Source organism: Neolamprologus multifasciatus, chromosome 4 (genome assembly GCF_963576455.1).
Source record: "Neolamprologus multifasciatus chromosome 4, fNeoMul1.2, whole genome shotgun sequence".
Lineage (NCBI taxonomy): Eukaryota > Metazoa > Chordata > Actinopteri > Cichliformes > Cichlidae > Neolamprologus > Neolamprologus multifasciatus.
Genome location: NC_140442.1, coordinates 7,087,409 through 7,111,752, shown reverse-complemented (window position 1 = coordinate 7,111,752; position 24,344 = coordinate 7,087,409). Strand labels below are relative to the sequence as shown.

Genomic DNA, 24,344 nt, shown 5'->3' with positions numbered 1-24,344 from the left:
CTGAAATTGAGCTCAGCTCACCCCCAGAAAATAGAGCTAATCACAATTAATTCATGGTTTAACAAGGGATTCCTTTTTCACATAGGGCTATGTTTCTTCTTTCTTAACTTTTTTCCTTTAATAAAGATCATTAAAGGAAAAAAGTCAAATCATTTAATAACTGGACTGTTTATCAATATGAATAAAACTGACAATTTAAACGATGTCTACATAAAGTGATCAGATATATAAAGCAGCCCAAAGAGAACATAATTAAAGTTATATTAGGTGAGCTGCTCTATTGCCACTAGATGGCACAAGCAGAGCACGACACAGTCTGCTGGGTGACATGGTTCTGGCAGTAGATGTGGTTGAAGATGTTTCCCACCCTAAAACCATCTTGTAATGATAATCCTAACATCCTAATTGTAATTGCTTTCAGGCACCGAGAGCCATGTCACACTTGACTTTGTTTACTCACTTGTGCTTTGAGATACGAGATGAAATAAAAAGCCTGTAAATACATATTTCTCAGGAGTGATGCGTTTAAAGGCCATGCGTTATTGAATCAGGACTCAACATCTGGCGATGATAACGCACAGCAACGACCTGCTTCTCTGCTTTCGGGCAATTTAATCTAATCTGTGCGGCCTCTCAGGTACTGTATAGCACGAAGGCCACGTAGTAATCTCCCCAGATGACTTTTTTCATAATGTAACCCCGACCAAGTACATTTCTCAGTGATGGATGAGGCACAGAACAAATGACTGCAATTGTGGAGGCTCTTCTCTAAAGGTTTCCCTGAAGCCCTCTGTTTCATTGCTGTGGCACAGATCTTCCCCACAGGTAGCGTTATTTATCACTGTCTGACACGAAACATTTTAGTGAGGAATACACACATACACACCACCAATAAAATACAAGCACACATAAACGCTCATTTACTGTGACTCATTCCCCTCCTGGTTCCACCATTATCACTGTTTGTTTTGGGATTTGTGGTTTCTTTTTTATCACATTTAATTTAAAATCAGCAACAGAGATGGTTTTTTTTGGTTAAACTTATCATATGAGATAGAAGTCGCCTGGACATGTAATGGCTATAGAACAATTATGCCATCTGTCTTACTGTAAAATCTTGTTGGAAAATGAAGCACAGCCAAGTGCAAGAAGATGGCAATGATTTATTTTCTTCCAGCAGTTTTCCCCAGTTAGATAATGTGTAAATGATGCAAATGATGGAACAAGTGAAAGAACTGGAAAGAAAAGGAAAAAAGCCGACATCCTTGGAGGAGGCAAAGAAAGAGAAGAGAGAGAAATTACGAGCGAAAGGTGCAAACCTTGGATGAGCATTAACTCAACGAGGAATGCTCTGCAAAAGTGCAAGTGCAACACTCATTCGCCAGCGCTTTTAAGTGTGATAAATCAGTAAGGAATAAAAGCTAGCTGTACTTATCAGATTTGATGTAAAACTTGTCTTCACCTTCACTGACATTCTTGGTTGCTTTACTTCAAGCACAGTTTCCCAGCAACAGCCATGTAAGTCAACAGTGGAAAAAGTGGCGTGACTACTCTTGTAAAAGAGTAAAGCGTAACAGAAAAGCAATGACGCAAATTGATTTTAATGCTGGTAGGAGGACACACGCTACTCTTAGAATCCTGAATGGAAATCTATAGAAGAATCCTGTAATGCTAAAGATAGCTTCTCTCCCGTGAGAGTCAATCAGCTACTTTATGGCAGACCAAAGCCCTACCAAGATGGCTGCACTGCCATGTCCTGGGATCTACACTACAAAAAAATTAACATAACCAGGATACCATCTACTCTTACCCTAACATGAGAAATCAGTCTAAGTGATCACTTAAAGGTGGTTATCATCTTGATAAAAATCAACCCAACATGTCTACATGCCTGTTCAGATGAAAAAGGAGGCACTGGCAGCATAAAACAAGTTGCAAATGGAGCAGCAGAGCGACTGATTTTATAAAGTAGGTTAAAACTATGACATCACAAAAATATGAAGAAGTTAGCTGAAAGCACCAGAGCTGCTTCAGACAGATCAGTGTTATGAGGAAAATCAGTACACCGTAGTGTAGTATTAAAAGTTCTGAATAAATGTGAAAAAGCTTTAAGCTGTTTGGTAGGGGTGGGGAAAAAAATCGATACTGTGTAGTATCGTGATATTTTGTTTGCTAATAATGTATCGATACAGGGACAGCAGAAATCGATATTTTGCTACAAAAAGGTTTTTGTGCTCTGACTTCAGAGCATGTTGATCCTTTTTCTGAGCAAGAATCCTGACATTCCTTCACTGTCCAAATGTGTTTAACTTTCTTTTTTTTTTGCAGCAATAAACATGACAGTTTACTTATTTTAATTTAAGACATGTTTTATTTTAATTAAGTTTAAAACTTTTTTATTTAATGTAAAATTATATTTTGTTTTAATTTACTTTCAAATTCTTCAGTTGCTGAAGGGGCTGCATAGTTTTCACAAATTGCATAGTTCAGAATAGCTATAATTGTACCAGATGGTTGCGTTCAGTTAAGTTGGACTGGACTGTAATACAAACCGTTCAGTTTGTCAACAATCAAACTGACTGAAATGAGAGAAAGACTGAGTGTGAGACTTTGATATTAGATAAAATGAATATTGATAAAGTTTACCTTTATGTACAGAATCTGAATATTGCAAAATATTTAAAAAAAAAATTGCAATAATATCGTATCGTGAGTTAAATATTGTGATAATATCGTATTGTGGGATGTATGGTGATTCCCACCTCTGCTGTTTGGTCAGGAAGACTGGAGAAGTAGCACTATACTGAAAAAGGAAAAGAAATACAGCAAAAATACGTCTGTTTCACAGAGTTATCATAGTCACAGCTGTCACTAACACACTGACAGACTACAGTTTACTATCCCATTAAAATTTAGATCTTTCTAAGTTAATTTCTCTCAGCTGCAGCACTGTTGGTGTTTAACAGTCTGTAAAGGACAAATATTATTTAAATATAGCCTTAGACTACATGCAAATTTGATAGAAGGTCCACAACTACCAAAAGATTAAAGGGGTCAGTAGGCAATGGTTTCATACCTGTTTGCCGCATAAGTTACCATGGAAATCTAAACCACTTTCATAATGCTGGAAACAAGGTTAACCCTGACGTTACCTCGTTAAGCCCAAATCCTGCTTGATAGCACAGAACACAAGTCTGACCATTTGCAGGTGCTCATTTGCATTTTCCTGTCTCTTTCTAGTGCCACCTGAGGGCACAGTGATCACAGCCATCCATAACAATTGGCTTTCAGACAATTGCATACAGAGATCTCCCCAGTTTCTTTACTGACTATATATAGTGCAAAGGATGAAATCCCCAGATTCTATGCTACTGTCCCCTCTGAAATATTATTGTTACATTGTTACTACACTCACTGGCAACTTTACTGGTTCATGGCACAGATTCAACAACGTGCTGAAAATGTTGATTCATATTGACATGACAGCATCATGCAGCAGCTGCAAATTTGTCAGTTATAGATTCATTATGTGGTCCCCGTACTCCGCCTTATACCCCAAGGTACTCTATTGGATTGAGATCTAGTGAATGAGCTCAGGGAATTCATTGCCGCCATCTGAATATGGGTACAACGTGGTCATAAAGGGATAGACGTGGTCAGCAACAATACCTGGGTGGACTGTGGCATTTACATGATGCTCAGTTGTTATTGAGGGACCCAAAATGTGGCAAAAAATATCCCCCACACCATTAAATCACTAGCAGCAGCCTGAACTGTTGGTACAAGGCAGGATGGATCATCCGTTCATGTTGTTTATACCAAATGCTGACCCTACTATTGGAATGCAGGAACCTCTTGTCCAATTTTGGTGAATGATCGCCTCGGGGTTTAACACGTTGTGCGCTCAGAGACGTTCTTCTGTATACCTTGGTCATGAAAAGTGGTTATTTTAGTTACTATTACCTTCTTATCAACTCTAAGCACACCGGTCTTTCTCCTCTGACCTCTGGCATAAACAAAACAAACTGGGTATTTTCTCTGTAAACCTTAGAAAATCCCCACAGATCAGCAGTTTGTGAAATACTCAGAGCGGTCCATCTGGCACCAACAACCATGCCACATGGTTTCAGCAGGTTATCTTGACCATCTCTGTATGTCTACATGTCTGTTCAGTGGGTGCCACATGATTGGCCAATTAGATATTTGCATTATCAAGTAGATGAGCCAGTGATGAGAATGAGTGATGACCCTCTGGAAAGCTCTTTTTAAACTCAGTCAAGTTAGCAAGCCTACTGAATATTCTCATTCATTACTAGTTACTTTTCAGATTAACATTTTACACTTAAGTAAATATTTAATAAGTTCAAATGCCTTATTAAACATTAAATCACTGGCTCCCTAGTAATAAAAGCATGGACATAAAAAAAGCCTTGAAGATACAGAGAGCACTAATATCATGGCATTTTTAAATCAGTAATAAAAAATGCCGGGTTCATAAAGTGCCATGAGTTTGCATTTTCATCCTAACCAGTCAGTTTGCAGACTGCACCAATGAGCCAGGTCAAGATCTCAAGGGATGCTTCTATTGTGCACATTAACATGATCCAATACATGTATCACTTTATAGAACAGTACTTGCAAAGTCTTTCTGTGAATGTCATTAAGGGACTTTGTTCCAGGGCTTTAAATTATCAGGTCATGACGAGCCTGTAGCAGCCTTCTTTCAGTAATATCACTGCATAGACTCCTCAATGCATTCGAAAAGCTCTCCTGAGGATGTTAGGGATGTTGACACATGATTTGTTAAGAGAGCTGGTCAAGTGGATGTGTATGTTGTTTCATTAGCTGAAAGGATTATTAGCCTTGTTAACTGCTCTGAATGCCACTGATTTCCCCGGGGCATGCTGGAAACACATGATGAGAGCATCCTGATGAGGCTGGGGCTTGTGATTAAATTAGTATTCAACTCCCCTTAACCAATAAACCGGTCAACAGGTAATTAAATATGATTCAGTCCCAGGTAGCACTCGGGAAGAGTATACTCAAGATTTAACGATGCAGCATCAGAGTCTAAGTCCTAAAACAGATCGTCGTCAGTGAGATGAAGTCAGCACTTCTCAAAATGTTGTGTCTGTTTTGAGTGAACAATGCAATCATCTTTTCAAAATTGCTTTTGAGAGAACAAATTTGTGCAGGTATAAATTATAAATCAAGGTTAAGTAAACATTTAACCCCGATGTCCTTGTTTAGCTTTGCTTTCTCACATCAGGTAACAAAGAGCCTCTAAGATTAGATTGGAAAAAGAAATGAAAAATCCCCAATTCCCACTTCGGGAATGACTTTTATCTGGCAGAACTAAAGGAAAACTCAAACTCTGTTTTTCTCCTTGAAGTTCACTCTTTTCTTTCTACAAACTTCTCCAGTGGACGTCCCACTGTCAATGCCCAGCTGTGTCTTTGTTCAGACTCCAATTATCTCTCATTTTCTCTTTAATCTACTCACTCTCCACTAGCTGCTTTTATCTCGCTAACATGAATGAAAAGTACCAAGTGATGTGGTGTCTGATCAACTGCGTTAACTGGTTTTAAAAGTGCTGCTTGATGTGTGTTGTCTGTTCACTGATGAACATAGTGTGGGTATTTATAACAGTGTGAAATAGTTTAGATGCTACTATAATCTATGGCCAGGCCTCGGCCTGCAGGAGCCTCGTGGGTGGATTCGGGGTGTAATGGACTGTCAGGTACAAAACTACACAGCTCAAAAATTAAAGGAACATTGTGAAAACACATCAGATCTCAATGGAGGGAAAAATCTATCTGGATAGCTATACTGATATCAACTGGATAAAAAAGCTGCTGGGTCATTTGATGGAAATAAAAATGATCAACAGATGGCTGAATTGGTAGACACCCCAAACATCCGAGTGAAAAAGATTTGCAGCAGTGATTCTAAGTACACACACACACAGACAGCACAGGCATGTTTTAATGTGCCACCCTGGAGCAGCTGCAATACCTGTGGAACCTCTATAGGTCCTCTGTAGGGTCCATGTATTGGCGATTGCTGCAAAACTAGTGGAAAAATCAGTCAAAAAAGATGAGGAGGGGAAGAAAATGTCATTGATCTGTAAAACGATTCCTGTTTTGGGAGTTCTCTCATTGCTCCTCTTCTTGTGCACCTGCTAATTTAATTAACACCAAAGAAGCTGAAACTGATTAACCACCCATGCAGATCAATATGCTAGAAGTTTAACTGACTTCATGCTATAGTCTGATTACAAAATGTAAAGTTTTTGAGCAGTGTCTTTAGACAGTGACACAATTTTGTACACTATAACAGTGGTTAAAGTCCCTACTTTCAGCTTTCAGGGTTTAACAAAACCACTGCAAGTGCTTAGGAATTATTTTCAGAAATTCAAAAATAATTCAACAATTGACTGACAAGATGTTTTGTGGCCAGGCGAGGCCTGTTCTCTCATTATTCTTTGGCAGATCACATCAATAAAAGCTCTGGAGATGATTCCAAGTTTGACTTGGTAGCTAATCACTGGAATATGAGGTTGTAAGAGACGTTGATAAGGTCAAAGAGGCCTTGACAACAAACTTGACATCTGATCCACTGTGCATACTCAGGTTAAATCACATAAATCCATTATTGTATAATGAGACAATAAAAACCTTCCATAAGCAGAACACAAATCCTGCACTTAAATAGCACAGAATCCGTATCTGGGTCTGGAGTTAAATTTTAAATGATTTTCTCCAGTTTCTTATAAGTAGCTTTGTAGTACTTTTTCTACTTGCTTAAAAATAACACTCACATGTTGATATTTATCATGCATGACTTACTGGTTTATTTGTTGTTGGATCTGAGGACAAAGGAGGATAATATGTGAACCTAAGGTTTAAAATAGACAAATTGGAAAATACACGGAAGGCAAATATTGTGTATGATTTGGGTGAGTTTGCCCTGCAGCTGTAATGACTCCGGTAGTTCTGTTGCTTTGTAGCACGGGTCATGGATACTCAAAGAAGAAAAACAAAACAAAACTGTATGGATGGTAGAAAATGGAGCATGTTTTCAGAGGCGATCTGTAAATTTAATGTATTCTTATGAAGACTGGATAAAATTTGAAGTTATAAAAAATTGAGAAAACAGCTAGAAATCTCTCGAGACATGAATAAATAGAACGCCAACCTTGAACCAAGAAAAACAGGAAGAAATCATCAGCCGTTTCACCCGTAGGCAAAACATTTGCTTCAAAGTTTCTTCCCTGGCCCAAAGGAAAACTAATTTGAATCCATGTTTTTAAGTTAATCTGCTAATGAATACTGAATTTAGAACAGAAAACCTCCCTAACAGAGGCAGTATTTATTGTACATCTATGTGAATTCTTTCTATATTTATAATAAACACTGACTTCAAGTTAAAGTGTAAGAATATTTAGCAGATAAATGGTTTCTTCAAAATTAACTTTTTAACTATAAGTCATTTTTTTCACATGTTTAAGCTTGTAAAATGTAATTTTTTGACATCTAACTAGATAACTTTGGGATTTGGACTCGTGGTAAAACACTGGGTATGTCTGCTTTTTTGTTGATGCTTGTTTAGTTCCAGCTGTTCAGATAATGATTGTTTGCTTTAACCCTAAGAATTCTTTAAAATTAACCTCCCCTTCCCTCAAATTAACCCTCACATTTATACTCATGTCTAAAAGTAAACAAACCATGGCAAAAAACTGTGTCCATTATTTCATTTGCAGGGTTTATAACGAGCGTACAGACAAATGAACTGTGGTTGTTCAGATCAGAGACCCTTTGGCTTTCCCTCGTGAACACCAGCCTGAACAGATGGATGCACATTTCTTTCTGACACAGGATTTGTTTTAAAAATCCATATTTGTGTGATCTTGTTTTGACACACAAAACATATAAACAATAGGCTTTTTAGAAAGTGTTTTTCATCTAGAAACAAATGCATTCTGACATATTTGGGCACACAGCCCCATTGTGGACTCTGACATTACAAAAGCCATCTCCCTTTTTGTGTTTGGCAGAGCTCTGCCATTTTCCGTTCTTGCTTTAACATGCAAAATTGATTCATGAAACACTGTAATGCACCAAAGCATTTGATTTCATTGTTTCTGCCATGCTCTTTTAAGTACTTGTGCAACCTTGTCTTTGTGTGGTTTCCCGCTCTACCAAGGCAATCAGTGTGTTTACATAAGAGTTTCTGATGCACTATGGCTGGCCTGCCGGCAATTTCCGATTCCTAAATATCTGTTAAACGAACTAAGACTGAACTGAGGCTGAACTCCAGCCTGCAGCAGCGCCGAGAAGACAAAAAGGCGTGAAGAATACTAATTTACGTAAACCAGAAGTAACCCTTTTGGAAAACAGATAACTCTGAAAATGTAACTGCTCCTTATCTCTGAATTTAAACAAAACTGTCTGTCCCTGTGAGTATAATTCCCCCAGTGTGCCCATTAATCATTCTTTCTTTTAACTTTGATGCATTTCTAAAGTAGAATATTATCTCTTTCCTTTAACCTTCATCCCACAGACCCTGGAGGAAAACGCTTTTTTTAATCATGTCTCACAGATGCTTCTTTCTATCGAACCAATTTTTAGGACTAATGATTTCATACCATCGGTTTCTTTTGCCATTTGGTGCTTTCTAAAAATGAATTGATGTATTGAGATTCTTGGGGACACTCAATTATATTAATGCAGTTTTTAAAAAAGGGAGCTCTTTTGAGTCCATGTTACCGTGTCTCCTGATTTAATGTATCCTGCAGGATCAAAGGAGGACTGGCACACTATCATCAGGAGGCAGACACAGCTGCAGCAGGCACACATTTTCTCGTGCTCTGTGGAAGATGACGCCCTATAGCATTAAAAGTCTACATAAACAACATTCACGCCACCTTCTCTACACATCAATAAAAATGATTTTAAATCATATATGTCACCCTAATTGTTACAGGTGGCGATAGTATTCATCGTACTCTGTTAAGTAAATTTTTAAAAACTTGAGAGTAAAAGCTCTTCATTGACGATTAAAGAGACAAAAACTGAAATATCGAAAAGTGTGAAATCACAAAGGATTTAACAGACTCTCTGTGAGTTCCAAGGTTCATTACAGCCACCGTAACGGTGTTAGATTTTCTTACAAGCACTGATGCCTAGTAAAACCTGACTAGTGAGCTAAATCGGGTTTCGAGAGGATTTTTTTCAGCTGCTGTGGTGTGACTCCTTCTCTGCTTCAAGCTGTTGTAATCATCTGAGACTGAATAGGGGAACATTTCTGTCGATAGTGCATGTTGCACAGATGTCAGCAACTCACCAGGCCACTGTACAATTGATCCAGCGTGGCTTGATTTTCTTCAGGGGTTTTTTTTTTCTGTAGGAGTTGTGTAGGTGCCTGTGAGCTTTGGACTATATGGCTGCCCTTTTTCACAAATCTTGCTTGTAACATTCATGGACAAAATCTCGTTGCACAGTCAGGGGATGGATCGAATATGTCCAACTAGTGGGCTTCAGATTTGCGCTCCTGTTGAGCGGTGCCCTCGAGCGTGTAGTGGGACAGTCTGGAGTTGAATGCAATGCAGCTGAGATGAGAATTGCCAGTTTTGAAGCCATGATTCTCAGGCAAACAGGTGGATTGCCTGCTCCAGGCCTCATATGGAGAAGTCAAGCATCTCAGTTCTTGTTCATGGTCAGGAATGACAGGCTGTTTGATGTCATTTCTGCAGCCATGCTCACCGTCCCGGTCTCTTGTGGAGAAGTGGGAGCAAAGTTAATTGGTGGATCATCTTCTGTTCTAACCACACCTATGTCCAAGAGAAACACTGAACTGACTGAACCTTCTCGGAAGAATGTCCCAGCATACCTTTAGAGACCAGCTGAGGAGCTCAGTCAGTCGTTTGGGAGCAGCTCAGAGCAGAGCTGCTGTTCCTGCAATACAGGAACAAGTTAAAGAGGTTCGGGCATCTGTCCAGGAGGCATCCTGGACAGATCTCAGGTGAAGTGTTTTGGGCATGTCCAACAGGAGGGGAGACCTCAGGGCACACCCAGGAAATGCAGGATGTATTATGTTTCTTGGCTGAGGTGATTGCCCAAGTTTCCCCCAGGATGAGCTGTAGGCAGCGGCAGGGAGAGAGCACAACTTACTGCTGTCTGAGATAAATGTTAGAAAAGCTATAAATGGATGTCAGATCTTATTCTTGTATTCTTATTATTATTTTAAATTCTCCAAAAGAATTTCTCAGATAAATAAAGAATAACTCATTGTATCTTACAGAGTTCAGAATGTCCTTAAAGACTACTCAGAGGTAACTTCCTACCCATCACAATAAATTACACATTAAAGAACTACTACTGCCATAGAGAACAGCAGATTAACAAGCTCAGAAACACAAAGAAAAACAATATCTATTGGAATAAGTGTGCAGATAAGGAGGTAATCAAATGTCTAATTTTTAAACTTAAATAAATATATTCTAGTGTAGCAGTTTTTATTGGCTTGCTCAAAGGGGCTGTTTTCGGTTGCTGTGATTTATTTGCTATATAAACAAAATTGAATTTAATTGGCTGGATGTGACTGGACTCACCGCTGCTGGGATAGATCTTATTTGCAAAAATCAAATAAATAAAGAAACATCCTGATACATTTTGGCACGCAGCCTACTTGTTGGCTTTAATTCTACAGTGTAGATGCCTTCTTTTATTCAGGAGAGCACAGCATTTTTCTTCTTTAGTCATTAAACACTTGAATGCGCTGAAGTATTTGATCTTAGAAAATATGGTCATGTTTTTAGCTTCAGTGTGGTCAACAACATGCTTCTCAGAAGTCTGTCTACAACCTTTAAGCTCTTCTGTTCTACAAAATTAGCTGTAAATATCATGAATGATGCTCACGTTTATAGACCAAATATTAAAATAATCAAACCCAAACTGCATTGTAACTCTATTCTTATGATTCTTCTGTTTTATTCAATTGTTGATCATTATTGTCTTTATTTTTTCATTTTCTAACAATCACATGTTATTAAGCTGTCTACGCAGCTCTTATTATCCAAAACTCTGGATCAGAGTGAGAAATTTCAAAGAAAAATGGATGTTTCAACACGATATTTAGTACAAATATGTTTGTTTGTCTTGATTTTTTTGGTTTTTACCACTTTCGTTCCTAACCTTAACCAATAACCATGTCAGTAATTTGGTATGATCTTTATGTCTTAATGTTCTAACCTTCTTATCAGCCCTCTGTGAACGCAGGCTAATTGTTAGCATGCTAACAAGTTAAACTAAAGTGAAGGACTTTTATCCTGTAAGGATCTACATGTAAGCAATCAGAGAACTGCTATTTCCATCTGCAGTAATTTATAACTGCCCATTTTCCAGGACCTCCCCACCCTTTAATATGCAGAAATTAAAGGCATAGGACATTTAAATCCCCAGCACAGAACAAAGAAGGCATCAGTGACAGCATATATGACATTGATTAACTCAGGAATAGTAGCAAGAGAAGGATCTGGTGCGTATGTGGGTTGCAAAGCGGCTTACAGAGATGTAACGCCCTTATTTCAGCTGAGGTTGCAGATGCCTGAACTCAAACTATCCTCAGTTTTCATTCCCAGCAACTCTTCTTCTGATCCTCTGTTTCCTGCTTGATGCCCTTGTAAAACACATTAAGTGTCCTTGCTGTTCACCGGTGATACGCAAACAGGCTTGTCTTGCTCCTCCGTACCACAAAAACACCCCAGCCGCTGCAAAACAATGTTTTCATTTAATCATTTCACATTAAAAACACACACTGTATGCCGCATCACAAAATGAGAAAACGCTGTCCTCCAATAACAACTGAAGCTGACGTAGACAGAAGAAATAGCCAGTGTCGGTGCCGGCGAGAGAAGAGACACGTTTATGTTCCCCCCTGCAGGGTAGCTGAGGACTGTGTTCGTCTGAAGCCACAACATGAGATACACACAGACAGCAGGTCGAGCCACAGATGGAAATCATAATTCAAACAGTCTAACAAAGCACTTGAATTCATTCCTACCTGTAATGTATATTACCATGATGACAGAGACCAAGCCAGGATGATCATGGGCTAGAAATTTAAAAAAAAACCCCAAGCAAACGAACCCAAAAAACTCAGATACACTAAATCTTCCGAGTAGTATCACAAAAGCTTTTGGTGTGAAGCCACGATGTACTATGTAATGGTTGCTTTTGAGTACACTCAAGGTTCAGCTAAACCTGTACTGAAAAGCATGGGTCGTTCATTTTTAGCACGACATTCAACATACTGGCCTACTTAGAACTGCTGAATGAGTAATATTCTTAAAGAAACGTGACATATACACAGTCAATTGTGGACCTGGAGTTGACGTTTCACCAAAGTTCTTTTGTATAAGATTTGCTTCAGGCATCTCTGCGTGGTACCCGTTTTTATGAAAGCCATAGAGAGAAAATAAAACACAATTATTTACACCATAACACAGCAGACCCTGTATCCTAACAAACATCCTGGCCAAACACTCCTCATGGTGCTTTTGTAATCATTTTTATAATCATGAAAATGGTTTAAAATTGTTAAGCTTGGGGATTTCTTTTGGCGAAGGACAAAACAATGCCATTCTTGATAAAATGGTAATAGCTGTCCAAAATTTCACCCTGACATTCTCTTAATGAAATAATGCTTTAACAACTCCCTGGTCGTATTCATTTACTGCAGTGTTTTGTACAAGGCTTGCTGTCTGGCAGGCAAATAAATCCTCTGGTGAAGTGCAGCGGCCAGAAGCAAGTCCTTTATTCACATAAATTAAATGTAAGCATACGGCATCATTTTAAAGATGCCTGTAAAGAAGGGCTTAGCACTGCAACAAACTTGCCTTCGAGTAAACTCGTTAAACAGAAACTGAAAGGTGAAAAGAATATGCAAAATGTGGGCTCCTAAATGTTCGCACTGTTTGCAATAAACAAAGCAAAAAATATTAAGTTTTTTTTCCTCCCTCACACTTCACCAACTCCTTCTACTTCAAAGATAATTGGCTGCATCTTGTAATAAATGATAAACTGCTAAATAGAATAGATTTCAGAGACGGTTTGGTCACAACCTGAACTATGATTTTAAACAACCACACGTTCAATCTGTACATTCGAAGTTCAATGTCTCACCTGGGCCCTTGTTACAGGCCTGTGCTGCAGATGGGGGGGCGGGGCAAATGGCGCACATATAGAGTAAAGCAACACTGCAGTCCAACGTATGCATCAGCAAAGAGAACAAGAGAGATCGACGCATGCAGTTTGGACAGTTGAAACCAATTTTTGTACAGTTCGTTTGGCAGTGAGCAACATATTTGTGTTATTTTACATAAATATGCTGCACAGGGATGAGTCCCCTTTATGGGTTATTGTCCCACCCAGTCACATTTTTTTGTGTGTGCGTGCATGTGGAGACTCAGACCCCACTGCGGGTTTGGCACAGCAGAGGCCACCCTCCCATTGCAGGGTGACAAAAAGTGCTGATGAGTCCAGCTGACAGCTCCTTCATCCCTATTAGTGCCTCAGACGGGGGGGAGGGGTGTGACAGAGCAAAGCGCTGTCCTTAGACCAACCAGTGTTCTTGTCCTTGTCTCCTCCCCTCCCTTTTTAAGGTCCTGCAGGATGCCGTAGCGAAGGATGTAGCGCCACCTAGTGGAGGCAGTCGCTGGATATGTGTTGCTCTGAGGGGAAGGGAGACTGGCTTCAGCAGGCAATCTCCTCCAGGGTGCCCAGCGTTGTCTGCAAGGGGACAGTCACGGTGTGGCTGATGGACTCTGAGTGGTTTGCCACAGGGTCACAGGAACTCTGGGAAAAAGAGTGAAAGGCCAAGGGCTAGGTCACATTATAAAGCAGCAAGATCCTACAGGTCGTATTTAAAATGACCAAACTTCCACCTGAACTCTGAAAACTGAATTAGTATAAGTATGCAAGGTCTGATCAAAAGGTTTTTACTGACCAATAAGATGCACAAACACTCATTGGCTTTAATGTGTTTTCATTTCCTGAATCTGAATTCAGGAAATCAAAACAAATGATGAATCTGAGGTTATTGTACTCGGCCCTAAAAATCTTAGAAACATGGTGTCTAACCTAATATTAACTCAGGATAAAAACAATTAGTGATGCTATAAAAAGTTGCTTACTGCATTTATTACTTAGGCTGGACTATTGTAAATATCAAGTTGTTCTAAAAGCTCCCTCAAAAGCCTTCAGTTGATCCAGAACACTGCAGCGGGAGTACCGATAGGGACTAGAAAGAGGGAGCATATTTCCCCTACACTGGCTTCGCTTCATTGGCTCCCTGTTAGTTCAAAATCAAATTTAAAACCCTTCTTCTCACAATCAAGATCTTGAATAATCATGTGCTAGCTTATCTTGAAGTCCTCATAGTACCATATCACCCCAACAGAGTATGTTGCTCTCTTTAAAAATAGATTGGGAGGGCTCCCAGTTTGGATTTGGGAGACAGATACCTTCTCTACATTTAAGAGTAGACTTGAAACTTTCTATTGTGATAAAGCTTATAGCTATGGCTGGATCAGGTGACTCTAAACCCTCCCTTAGACACGATGTAATGCACCTAGGCTGCTGGGAAATTTGCATAATGAACTGTGAAGTGCAGAAGTTCACCACTTTTCATTTTCTGTGCATTTATATACTACTTTGCATTTACTCATCAGCTATCATTAAAGTCTGGCTCTCTTCTATAGTATGTATTTTGTCCTGTCTCTCTCTGCTCTCTTCTCTTTCCATCATCCCCAACTGAGTGTAGTAGATGGCTGCCCCCTCCTGAGCCTGGTTCTTCTGGAGGGTTTTTGCCTATGTAATGAACCCTCTTGCTGTGAGGGAAAACGTGCTAACCTCTGCACTCACATAACTGGGAGTGCTAACCAGTAGACCAGCTAATTATTCCCTTATTAAAACTGAAACTCAGTCATGACTGGCTAACTTTGTTAGAATAGGAGACATGGATATACACATGAGCAATTTTTTCAGTTTTAATAAAGTGCAGCAAAACAAACAATAATAAATACACAAAAACTAAACTAAATAATAATAATAATAACAATAAAATCAATTAGCAAACAAAAAGTAAAGTCTAATAAGCTGCTACTGAAAGCTGATAATTCTCACTGACTACTCTGCAGATATCCTCCTTTAAATTTATATTAAATTAGGGCAGTTTGACAGTCCATCAATATTATGGTACTCCTTATACCGTCGCTGACATTAGTAACACTAAAGACAGTGGTTGTTGCTGCTTGGTTTCATCAAGACATCTCTTTTGGAGCTAAGCTTTCCTGCCAAATTGCCATGACATGGTCAGAACACAGTCTTAGTCTTGCTTGGGTGCCCTTTCTACATGCTTGTGTGGAGGAGCAGGAATAGGGCACGGTTTGATATGCATGATCAGAGTGAGTGGAATTATACCAGATTTACATGCTCCACTTCCAAAGAGCTCTCAGTGAAGACGACTAACAAGAAAAAGTGTAAAGGTCACTCTTACCACGTCCTCTCCGTGACTCTCCTCCTCCTCCTCTCTGCTTAGTAAGTCCAGTAGTCTGTCTTTCACCACCTGCAGATCAGAAAATAAAAATCAGAAACACTTAATTCCGACTGTTAGAGAAGATCTCCGAGAGCTCTTCTTGTAATTACTGACTGTAAAGAAACATTTGGTTTCAAGGTAAAAACGGAATTAGGTGGGAAATGTGGCAACAAAGTACGACATTACAATAAGCTCAGCGTGAAAGCAACAGCTTTCATGTTGAAAAACGTTGCTTTAGAAATGCTTATGTCAGCGACATGAGGCCTTCTTATCCCCATAACTCCTTTATGGTCATTAAAATGAAGGAAAAATTCTTCAAAATGACTTTTTCTGTGTATCTGTGCTTATCAGAACCCCGCGAAGCTGAAAGCAGCATGAGAAGCTCTAAAAAAAAAGGTGCACAATAGAGTAAAGGTAATGGAAAAGTATCATCCCACAGTCCTTTATCTCAGCCAGAACCAGAGTGAATTTAGCTTTTTATCTGCTTTTTGTATCTGTGACATTGATTCTGTTGTCACCATTCACGATCAAGGCTCTACCAAAAATCCAAAAAACAAAAATGATTAAACTCTATTGAGAGCAGGGCTGGTGTTCAGGATTTATTAGTCATTTCAACAGGTATATATGACAGTAAGAAATTTGAAACAGACCTCATACGCGTAGTCAAACAGCTCTAAGATGGTGAGTATGCTGGCTCCAATGAACAAACCCATCTGGCCACCAATATCACCTGTGGAAGGACAGAAGGACAGTACAGACACACCAAGAGAAATACAAAGCGAAGACACTCTTTTGTTTTTCTGGAAAGATCTTTGTGTCATGGTCAGGAGAAAGACTTGATTTGATTTACTTGCAACACGTAGGCACAGATAACGGGAACAGACAGGCAGAAAGAGAGACTATTTTTTCTTCATTGTGAAAACAGCCTGGTGTTATAAATTGCAAGAGGCGTGTTGCTACAGGTGAAGAAAAAGATGTGACCCAGAAAGTCGAGCGACACTGACAGATCCATGGGTTTGATGGCTCATCGGATGGTGCTGCAGTTTGTTGGACCAAACTGATACAAAAGATATGTTAGGTCTTGAAAGGTCATTAAAATGACTACAAAATTGCACTTTTTAGTACATTTATTGCCTTTTAGAAAGTGGAAAAAGTAGAAAGGCATCATTTAATTTGGAAATAGTCTATCAGAAAGCTCTGCACCAATTCTGAAGCTGCTTTGGAGGAAAAAGGAAACACAGCAGGGAGTGATAGGACACCTAAACAAAATGCAGGGCATGAAGCACAGTGCTAACTACTAATGCCGACTTTATTGCTCTCTAAAACACGTCTGCTATCCGTCTGCATCTAATATTGCTTTGGCCCATAAGGGCAGAGATGCTGTCTGTGACTTCAGCAGTATCTGACTGAACGGCCATATTTGACATGGTTTATTTTTCTTTGGTAGTTTTGACACCAGAATCCCAGAACATCTCAAACCATCACAGCTCGTCTCAAAGCCACCGGCGTTCATAAACTATATAATATGAAAACATAAACAACTTTACTGAGCTTTTTGTGTTCAATCTCTAATAAGGAAACATGGAGATTATTAATGGGTAAATTTATGAGGTATGTTGGAATTATCTTTTTAAGACAAGATGCTCCATTACCAATAAGTAATGAGTAATTTAGCTACGGCGAACATACTTTATATAAGAAATAGAAATAAATCTCAAAAATACAGTAACCTAACAAAAGCAACATATTTTATAACTTAAATATGAATCAAGTAAACAGTATAATCTATGAAAAATGCTCATGAATAAAGATAAATAAGATAAATCACACTTTTAAGACTTGTACATAAAACAAACATCAAGATTTTATACTGTTTGTTTTCCATTTGGGATCCAGGTTTGGAAATCAAGGAAATCAATGAGCCCACCTACCCAGCAAGCCTGCCACCTCATAGGCTTTCTTCTGCTCGATGGTCTCGTAGTTCAAAGCTTCAAAGAACACATCCAACACCAAGATGTTGTCTCTGTAAAAGGTAACAGAAGGTTCATTTATTTTTCCTAAAACAACCCCACTTCAGGTAAAAACGTCAGTTAATAATAGTTAATTCATTTCAAGAACGACTAGAGGAAAAACAACTTGCTTGCTACCTTAATTCAGCTTTCAACGATCCCTGTTATCTACAACCTTTATTTAAAGCAAGAACAGAGAAAAGGCCAAGTGGTTTGCGCGGGTAATTCGCAAGGAGAAACTGCTTAACCTCTTTACAAGCAGAGTTTGGTTTTCTCCTTTTTTCTCCCCTTCAAATGATCAATTCATAGACACAGTAAGCTCAGCTCCTTTTTTATTCAGTTGTAAAATGTCATGTAGCATACGTTTACGGGTAAACAAAGCGAACAGTTCTAATTAATCAACAAAAGCACATTAGTACTCATTAAACTGGGTTTAATTAAGGTTAAAGATAACTATAAATTATAAACTGTACCACAGGATCAGTTATAAGTGTAGGAATTTTGTATCTGCAAGCCATCATGCTTTAAAAGAAGTTTGTGTGTTTATTTTTTTTCTCAGAAAAAAACCCTGCACGATCGTAGTGTTGAGCAACCAAACTTGGCTGACAAAGAACACCCCAGGTCACTGAAGGTTCTCATCTATATTAGACATTATGATTGCATCATGTTGCCTTGCACCATATGGCATGTTTTCATTGTTCACAAACCCATAACAACTTACATTATTTTCATTTTATGATAATAACATCTACTTTATATTCACAAATCCTCAGTTATGCACAACATATTCTGAAATCATCAGGTTGCTTGGCAACCACCTACCAATGGACTAAAATTACCTGATTTTTTTTTTTTTGCCTTCATGCACTTTCAGCTACTTATCACACCTTATTCTGTCAGCATCTGCAAAAGCTGAATTATACACTATAACATCATCATGTTGCCTAACAACACCATGCTATCGGGCTACAATGGCCTATCTTTTGTGTCTATAACACCTTATACATGCATAGTGTCATTTCCAACAGCAATAACAGGACGAACTGTAGCATGGTTATGTACTAATTACTATAATATAGCAGATACAGAATGATAAGGAGAGTTATCTACTCACGTGATGTACTTCTCTGACTTGTTGAACTTTTTCTGCAGGTAGCGGGCTGAAGTCTTGCTGGGGATTTTGACCATGGATAACTCTTTGTTGTAGCGGGTCATGTTGCATGGCGTCCTGCACATGCAGTTACTGCTTTCCACAGCAGACAGTTTAGCTTTATAAAGATGTGGTTATGGAGATGGGGGGAGTGTATTTAAATTTGACATTTTAAAAAAAAAGGAACAAAATAACAGAGGATGGGATGAGCATGATTGACACAAGAAAAAAACATTAGATTCCAATTCCAGACATAGTCAGAAATCCAATCTGAACGCAGCAAATGGACCAAACTGGCTCATGTCTACCTGAACAGTGTTTTCATAAAGAGTTAAATAAAGTATTGATTGTGGGTGTGAGGCTCCTGATGTGTTTTTGAATATTAAAGCTGACAATCTCCGCATTTTTTTTAAGCCCTTCATCCCACAGGCAATTCATATCAAACTGGCAAAGACGACTCATCCCATTTATTTAAAGAACCTTTGCCCAGACTGAACTGGTGTAATAATAAATTTCAATAAAAATGTCCAGGAAGTGAGTCATCTGCACAAAGCGGTCGATATATTAATCTAATATTGTATGAGAAATTCAACTCACCGTTGAGACTACAGAATATATATCTCTTATTACAAGATATAATACAAGACTAAAATAATGTCTATACTATAGGAATTGTCCCCTGGGATTGCAAACCCTTTTCTTTGCCCTGCTCAGAGGATAGTGCTTTCTGGGATTTTTAGTGGGGCTTACCACATAACCCCATTTTTGTTTAAGTTTAACCTTATTGAGTCCACAGTAGTCACTCTGCTCTCAATTGTGTGCGTACTGTAGAAGCACCAAAAACAGCAGTTCCTTGAGTGTCCACCAGAAGCTCCAGAACTCAATTTCTGATGTTAAAATGCTTAAAATGCTTAAAATGATGTTTAACGTCACAGAAGAAGAAAAAAAAAACATGGTTACAGCCTAATACAAAAACAGTTTTGGTCTCTGCCTCTTCATAGGAACATACAGAGTGATTTTGAAACTCACTGTTTTTAACCCTTTTAAACTTAATGCCAACTCAGGGAGCTGTAGCTGATATCCATCTTTAAGACACTAAACTGGATCTCTAGATTGTGCTTGTGGTTTTGAAGCTTTTTCTGGATGATTATCTGGATATCTGGCTGTATTGTATTTGGAAGTATTGTATTTATAGTATTTTTTTTTTTTTACTTTGATACTTAGTAGTTGGCAGGATCTGTATCTACACGATGCACCCACATTGTTCACTGATGTAGCCTGCTAACCCGTCATTCTAATGTTAACTGATAAATTCACCCTTTCATTTAAATGTGGTCACTTCTGACTACACATTATTGTGGTACTGATACACATTTTTACTTTTTTAATAGTTACTATAGTTTCCAACTGCAAACCAAGACAATTATTTAACTGATGACCTTTACTATTCTTTTCCTTGCTCATCTGGCATTATTCTAACTAAAGTTAGAGGTCACACGTGCTGTACGTACAAACCCCGGCATAGAAATCAGCATAAACGCCTGCCCACATTTAAAAAGTTCTATTGTGTTATGTGGATGTTTACTCAATCAAGCCCTAATGAAAGTGATGTCATAATTAGTGTTGCAGAGGAGAAATTATATAGCACATCAGGACTCTGACGGGGACAAAGTCCTTGCAAAGGGACAAAGTCCTGATGCAGAAACATCAAGCTCTACTCAAGCTTCTGCTTTGGCAGACTCAGAGGAAAAAGTACTTGAATACACCGAATGAGTTTGTGTGAAGTTCACAGCCTCCTATATAACACAGACTCTCTCAAGAGTGATGGTAATATCAAGCAATGTTTTTTCAAATAAAAGGTTCTCGGGTACTGAGACTGCTCATCCATCACTCTCCTAAAGTCAGATTTTCTAAAATTGTTTAAATAGAGCTCGTTGAATTTTGCCAGAGATTACGGAGCTCTTGTTCCCACAATGAAAAAACTTTTCTTTTCAGAGCTAAAAATCGTGGAAGTTAAAAAAAACTGTCAGAATGGAAAAGAAAGCAGAAGTTAACATAATCAGACCTTTTTTCTGACCAAAGCAGCGCTGTGGCAGGCCCGCAGATCACAGAGCAGGAGGCAGATATTCCCCACGGTGCACTAATAGCTGGCGGGACCACACAGTCACGTAATTGCAAGAGGAAATTCAATATGGCTCCACAGTGGTCTCTTATTCTTATTCAAATGAGACGTTATTGGATACATGAGAGCAAGGCCTCATGCATTCGAATGATTGATTTCTTTGTCTAAGCCTATAACCTTTGTCCAGCTTCTCCACTCTTTTTCTCGTGCACATTTTAATCTAAAACGTGAAATTACTATAATGCATTTCCTTCTGAATAATTTCATAATTTTCATAATGCTAGCATTACCAGCTAGTTATACATTACCTGACAAAAACTAAGAACAAAGAAACTGAAGACCATTTCTGCCTGGATTTATAGTTTTAAGCCATCTACATTTCCTCAAAAGCAAAGATAAGCAAGTTGTTCACAGACAGCAGATGCAACTGTCTCCTATTAAAATATATTTTCAAGGCTACTTCAGGACTTGAGTGACGCAGTTACATGGGTAGAGAAACCCAATAAAACTCTGCTGTGTGAGATCTCCTGTGGTGGGTATAGCAAATTGGCAGTTGGACTTTAAACTTGAATTCATTTGCATTCAATGATCCAAGCTGAGTGAGTGAGTGTGTTGGAAATATGAAAGCCTCACTGGTCCAAAAATGAAGCCAATTACAGAAGAGAGAGTAAAAGAGCTGTCTGGAATATGCACCTAAGCCTTGTGCACTCCAGGATCGTACCATGTAACTTGCGCTTTCGAGTGCATGCTAACAAAATATGGGCGAGTTGCACCGAGGGCTCTCGTGGTGTGGGAGTGCTGCGGCTTGGTGCTGATTGCCTCAAACTTTTGTTGGACTGTTTTGTCTATTCCTTGCTTGCCAGAAATAATTTCTGATGAGATGAGAAAAGGTGGGGGCTGAGCAGGGAGAAAGCTGTAGGATGAGAGCAAGTATTGCTGATGAACTCCCACTGGCCAGCAGTTGAGGTTGATAAAGGTTGATTACTCATTGTGCTTCTGAATCTAGTTAATATTCAGTGTATCTATGTACTCGCTTAGTGTTTATGCGCTTTTGTTTTCCATAAAAAATATATTAGATTTGAATTAACATCGCTATCAGTGGCTTTGGTTAACAGTTTCAGGTGTGCCATGATGTCTTAATTACTAGTCTTTCCCCCCCCAGTAACAGTGGAAATGTCTTGCATTGCAAAGGTCTTTGAGTCTTTAAACTGCAGTGGGACAGCGGAAAACCAGGCCAGACATGATGTGCATCAAAGTCAAAATTCTTATTGTGTTTGTTCTGTTTCTCAGTTCCTTTCAAGAGGAACTTTTAGCCACATTCCCACTTCCTACATTTTTGTTTTCCCACTGGTCCCCGTTCAACGGGGCACATCCAAAACTCATAACGTTTTTTTGCTACAGTTCACAGGTTGAACAACACACAGCTATAGGGCTTTCTGTGGCATTTTTGCTTGCCGCTCAGTGGGGATGTCAGAAGCGTTAAACTATTAGCAGAAAGATGCTCATAAATCCCTGGCGTATAAAAAAGGCGGCACACATAATGAATGAGCTGCCATAGGTGCAACCTTGGGTAACATACCAGGACACCACCATTTCTCTTTTTTAAAAAACGAAAGAAAAAAAAAAAATATGCTGCTGTGTGTCTTGATTTCCCTGCAGCCCTCCACTGACCTGTTTCCCATTTACTCATTTTCTAAGCATCTATTCAGGTCTATGTTTACCTTCTCTGGGCTACACCGTTGCTGTCCTTCATGCTATTTATTCTTGCAACCTAGCCTCCATCATTATTATCATTTCTTCTGCACGTAGTTCCATCATAGTGAGCTCCAAACACCAACCTTTTTTATGCATTTTCAAAAAGACGACACACTGAAAAGGTGACAGATGATTTTTTTCCTAATTAAAAATGGGCTTCTCACCACCACAAGCATTAGATTGTTGTTGTTGCATAGACTATGTTTAGTCAGATGTTGTATAATTGTCCTTCTTTTTTCTTGTCACTTTGTTTACATGCATTTATGCATACACTCAGAGAAGGCCTTTGCTACTGTATGCGAAAAGATAATTACCAAGTGTCTGTGCTCATCTTCCTTACTGATGCATTCACTCTCTCAGGTACAACGTGGGCACTTAACGTTCAGTGTATAGTTACATCAGCTATGCAGTAGACTTTTTAACAGCGCTGCCAGGTTGGGTAGCTGCTGTAGTTTTATATTCCTTAAAGTTTGGTATTTAGGTGTTGTGCATGCCTATTAGCGTTTCAATGAACTTGCTACACATAAGCTCCACCTCTAGCCTAAACTGAACTCTAACATTGCAGTCCCTGTCTTGCTAGCACACCCTAACATGACAATCATATATAGGAAACGGGATGAGAAAACACCTTATGATCCAGCGGGCTTGAAAGGCTATCACTTTTCAGGAAATTGAATCTAGATAAAATCACAAAAAAAATCAATACTGACTGGCTTGTGTGTCAATTTGGTAAGATATCAGACAGATGTATTTGCAGAAGCATTTTCATAGGAAGTCGTCGGATGAGCCTACACTTAATAAAACTGTTAAAAGTTAATATAAAATCTCGACTCTGAAAAAGTGAGCCAGGCCTGTCAGAACTTTTTACATGGCTGTGTCTTTTAGCTCAATGCGGGAAATATGACGCATTATCTTTCTGACCATCCAGGCATTAAATTGAACTCTTACACTGCAGTCCCTGTCTGCTCTGATGGTGGTTACAGACTTGATGAGCCCTTCACGCACAAGGGGAAACATTAAGATGACTCCTCTTGATTAATTTAAAAACTTCATAAGTGACACATACACTTACACTATAATAGACAGAAACTTTTGACGCCTTAGTAGAAGAGCAGCATTGTGTCTGCGGCGCCTATGTTCTCTTACAAGCGGGATGCGCAGTGTGACGGTGGCAATCAGTTGTTGTCCGTGTGTTTTACCACATTACTCTTAACCTGAGCTGTTTCCATTTAAAATTCTCTCCAGTGTTACTTACTTTTAAATCAGGTTTAGCATTAAAGCTCTGTGTCAACAGAAAAAATAATCCTAATCCTTTGCTGAGGCAAAAATCATATGTAAACCAGCATAGGCTACATGTGTATCATTTGAATCCCGAGTGTGTGTATCCAAACAGACTTACCAAGGGCAGGCTCAGCACAGTCCTTGTACTGCTCAGGTGTGCAGTACGAAGCATCTCCTAGGAGCAGTTTAAATAAGACACATTAGAAGAGGTGTTGACCCAGTGGTGTTTAAACATTAAGTTCTTGACACACTCGCACCATAAACACATGGATGAATGAATCAATCTGCAAGGCACAGCACCTTTTCCCCTGCCAGACACATAATCCCAGGGCTTTTTAAATGCCAACACCTGATCCAGCATTGACTTATCATATCATTATGAGGCCTCTCCATGGAGTTAAATCTCATAAAACCGTGCTGGAAACTCTTG

General features: G+C 39.0%; 1 protein-coding gene across 4 annotated transcripts in view; it reads right to left on the bottom strand.

Moving 5' to 3' along the window:
• Positions 1-11,195: 11,195 nt before the first annotated feature.
• Positions 11,196-24,344, bottom strand: part of asic2 (acid-sensing (proton-gated) ion channel 2) — a 422,593-nt gene continuing 409,444 nt past the window's right edge. For all 4 annotated transcript variants that reach the window (XM_085157243.1, XM_085157242.1, XM_085157244.1 and 1 more), the window contains 6 exons: positions 24,033-24,089; positions 18,721-18,874; positions 17,529-17,620; positions 16,248-16,327; positions 15,559-15,627; positions 11,196-13,856 (listed from right to left, as the gene is read on the bottom strand). In XM_085157243.1, the coding sequence (XP_085013369.1) occupies positions 13,755-13,856; positions 15,559-15,627; positions 16,248-16,327; positions 17,529-17,620; positions 18,721-18,874; positions 24,033-24,089 (554 nt within the window). In that variant the 3' untranslated portion in view covers positions 11,196-13,754. The remainder of the gene's footprint in view (positions 13,857-15,558; positions 15,628-16,247; positions 16,328-17,528; positions 17,621-18,720; positions 18,875-24,032; positions 24,090-24,344) is intronic.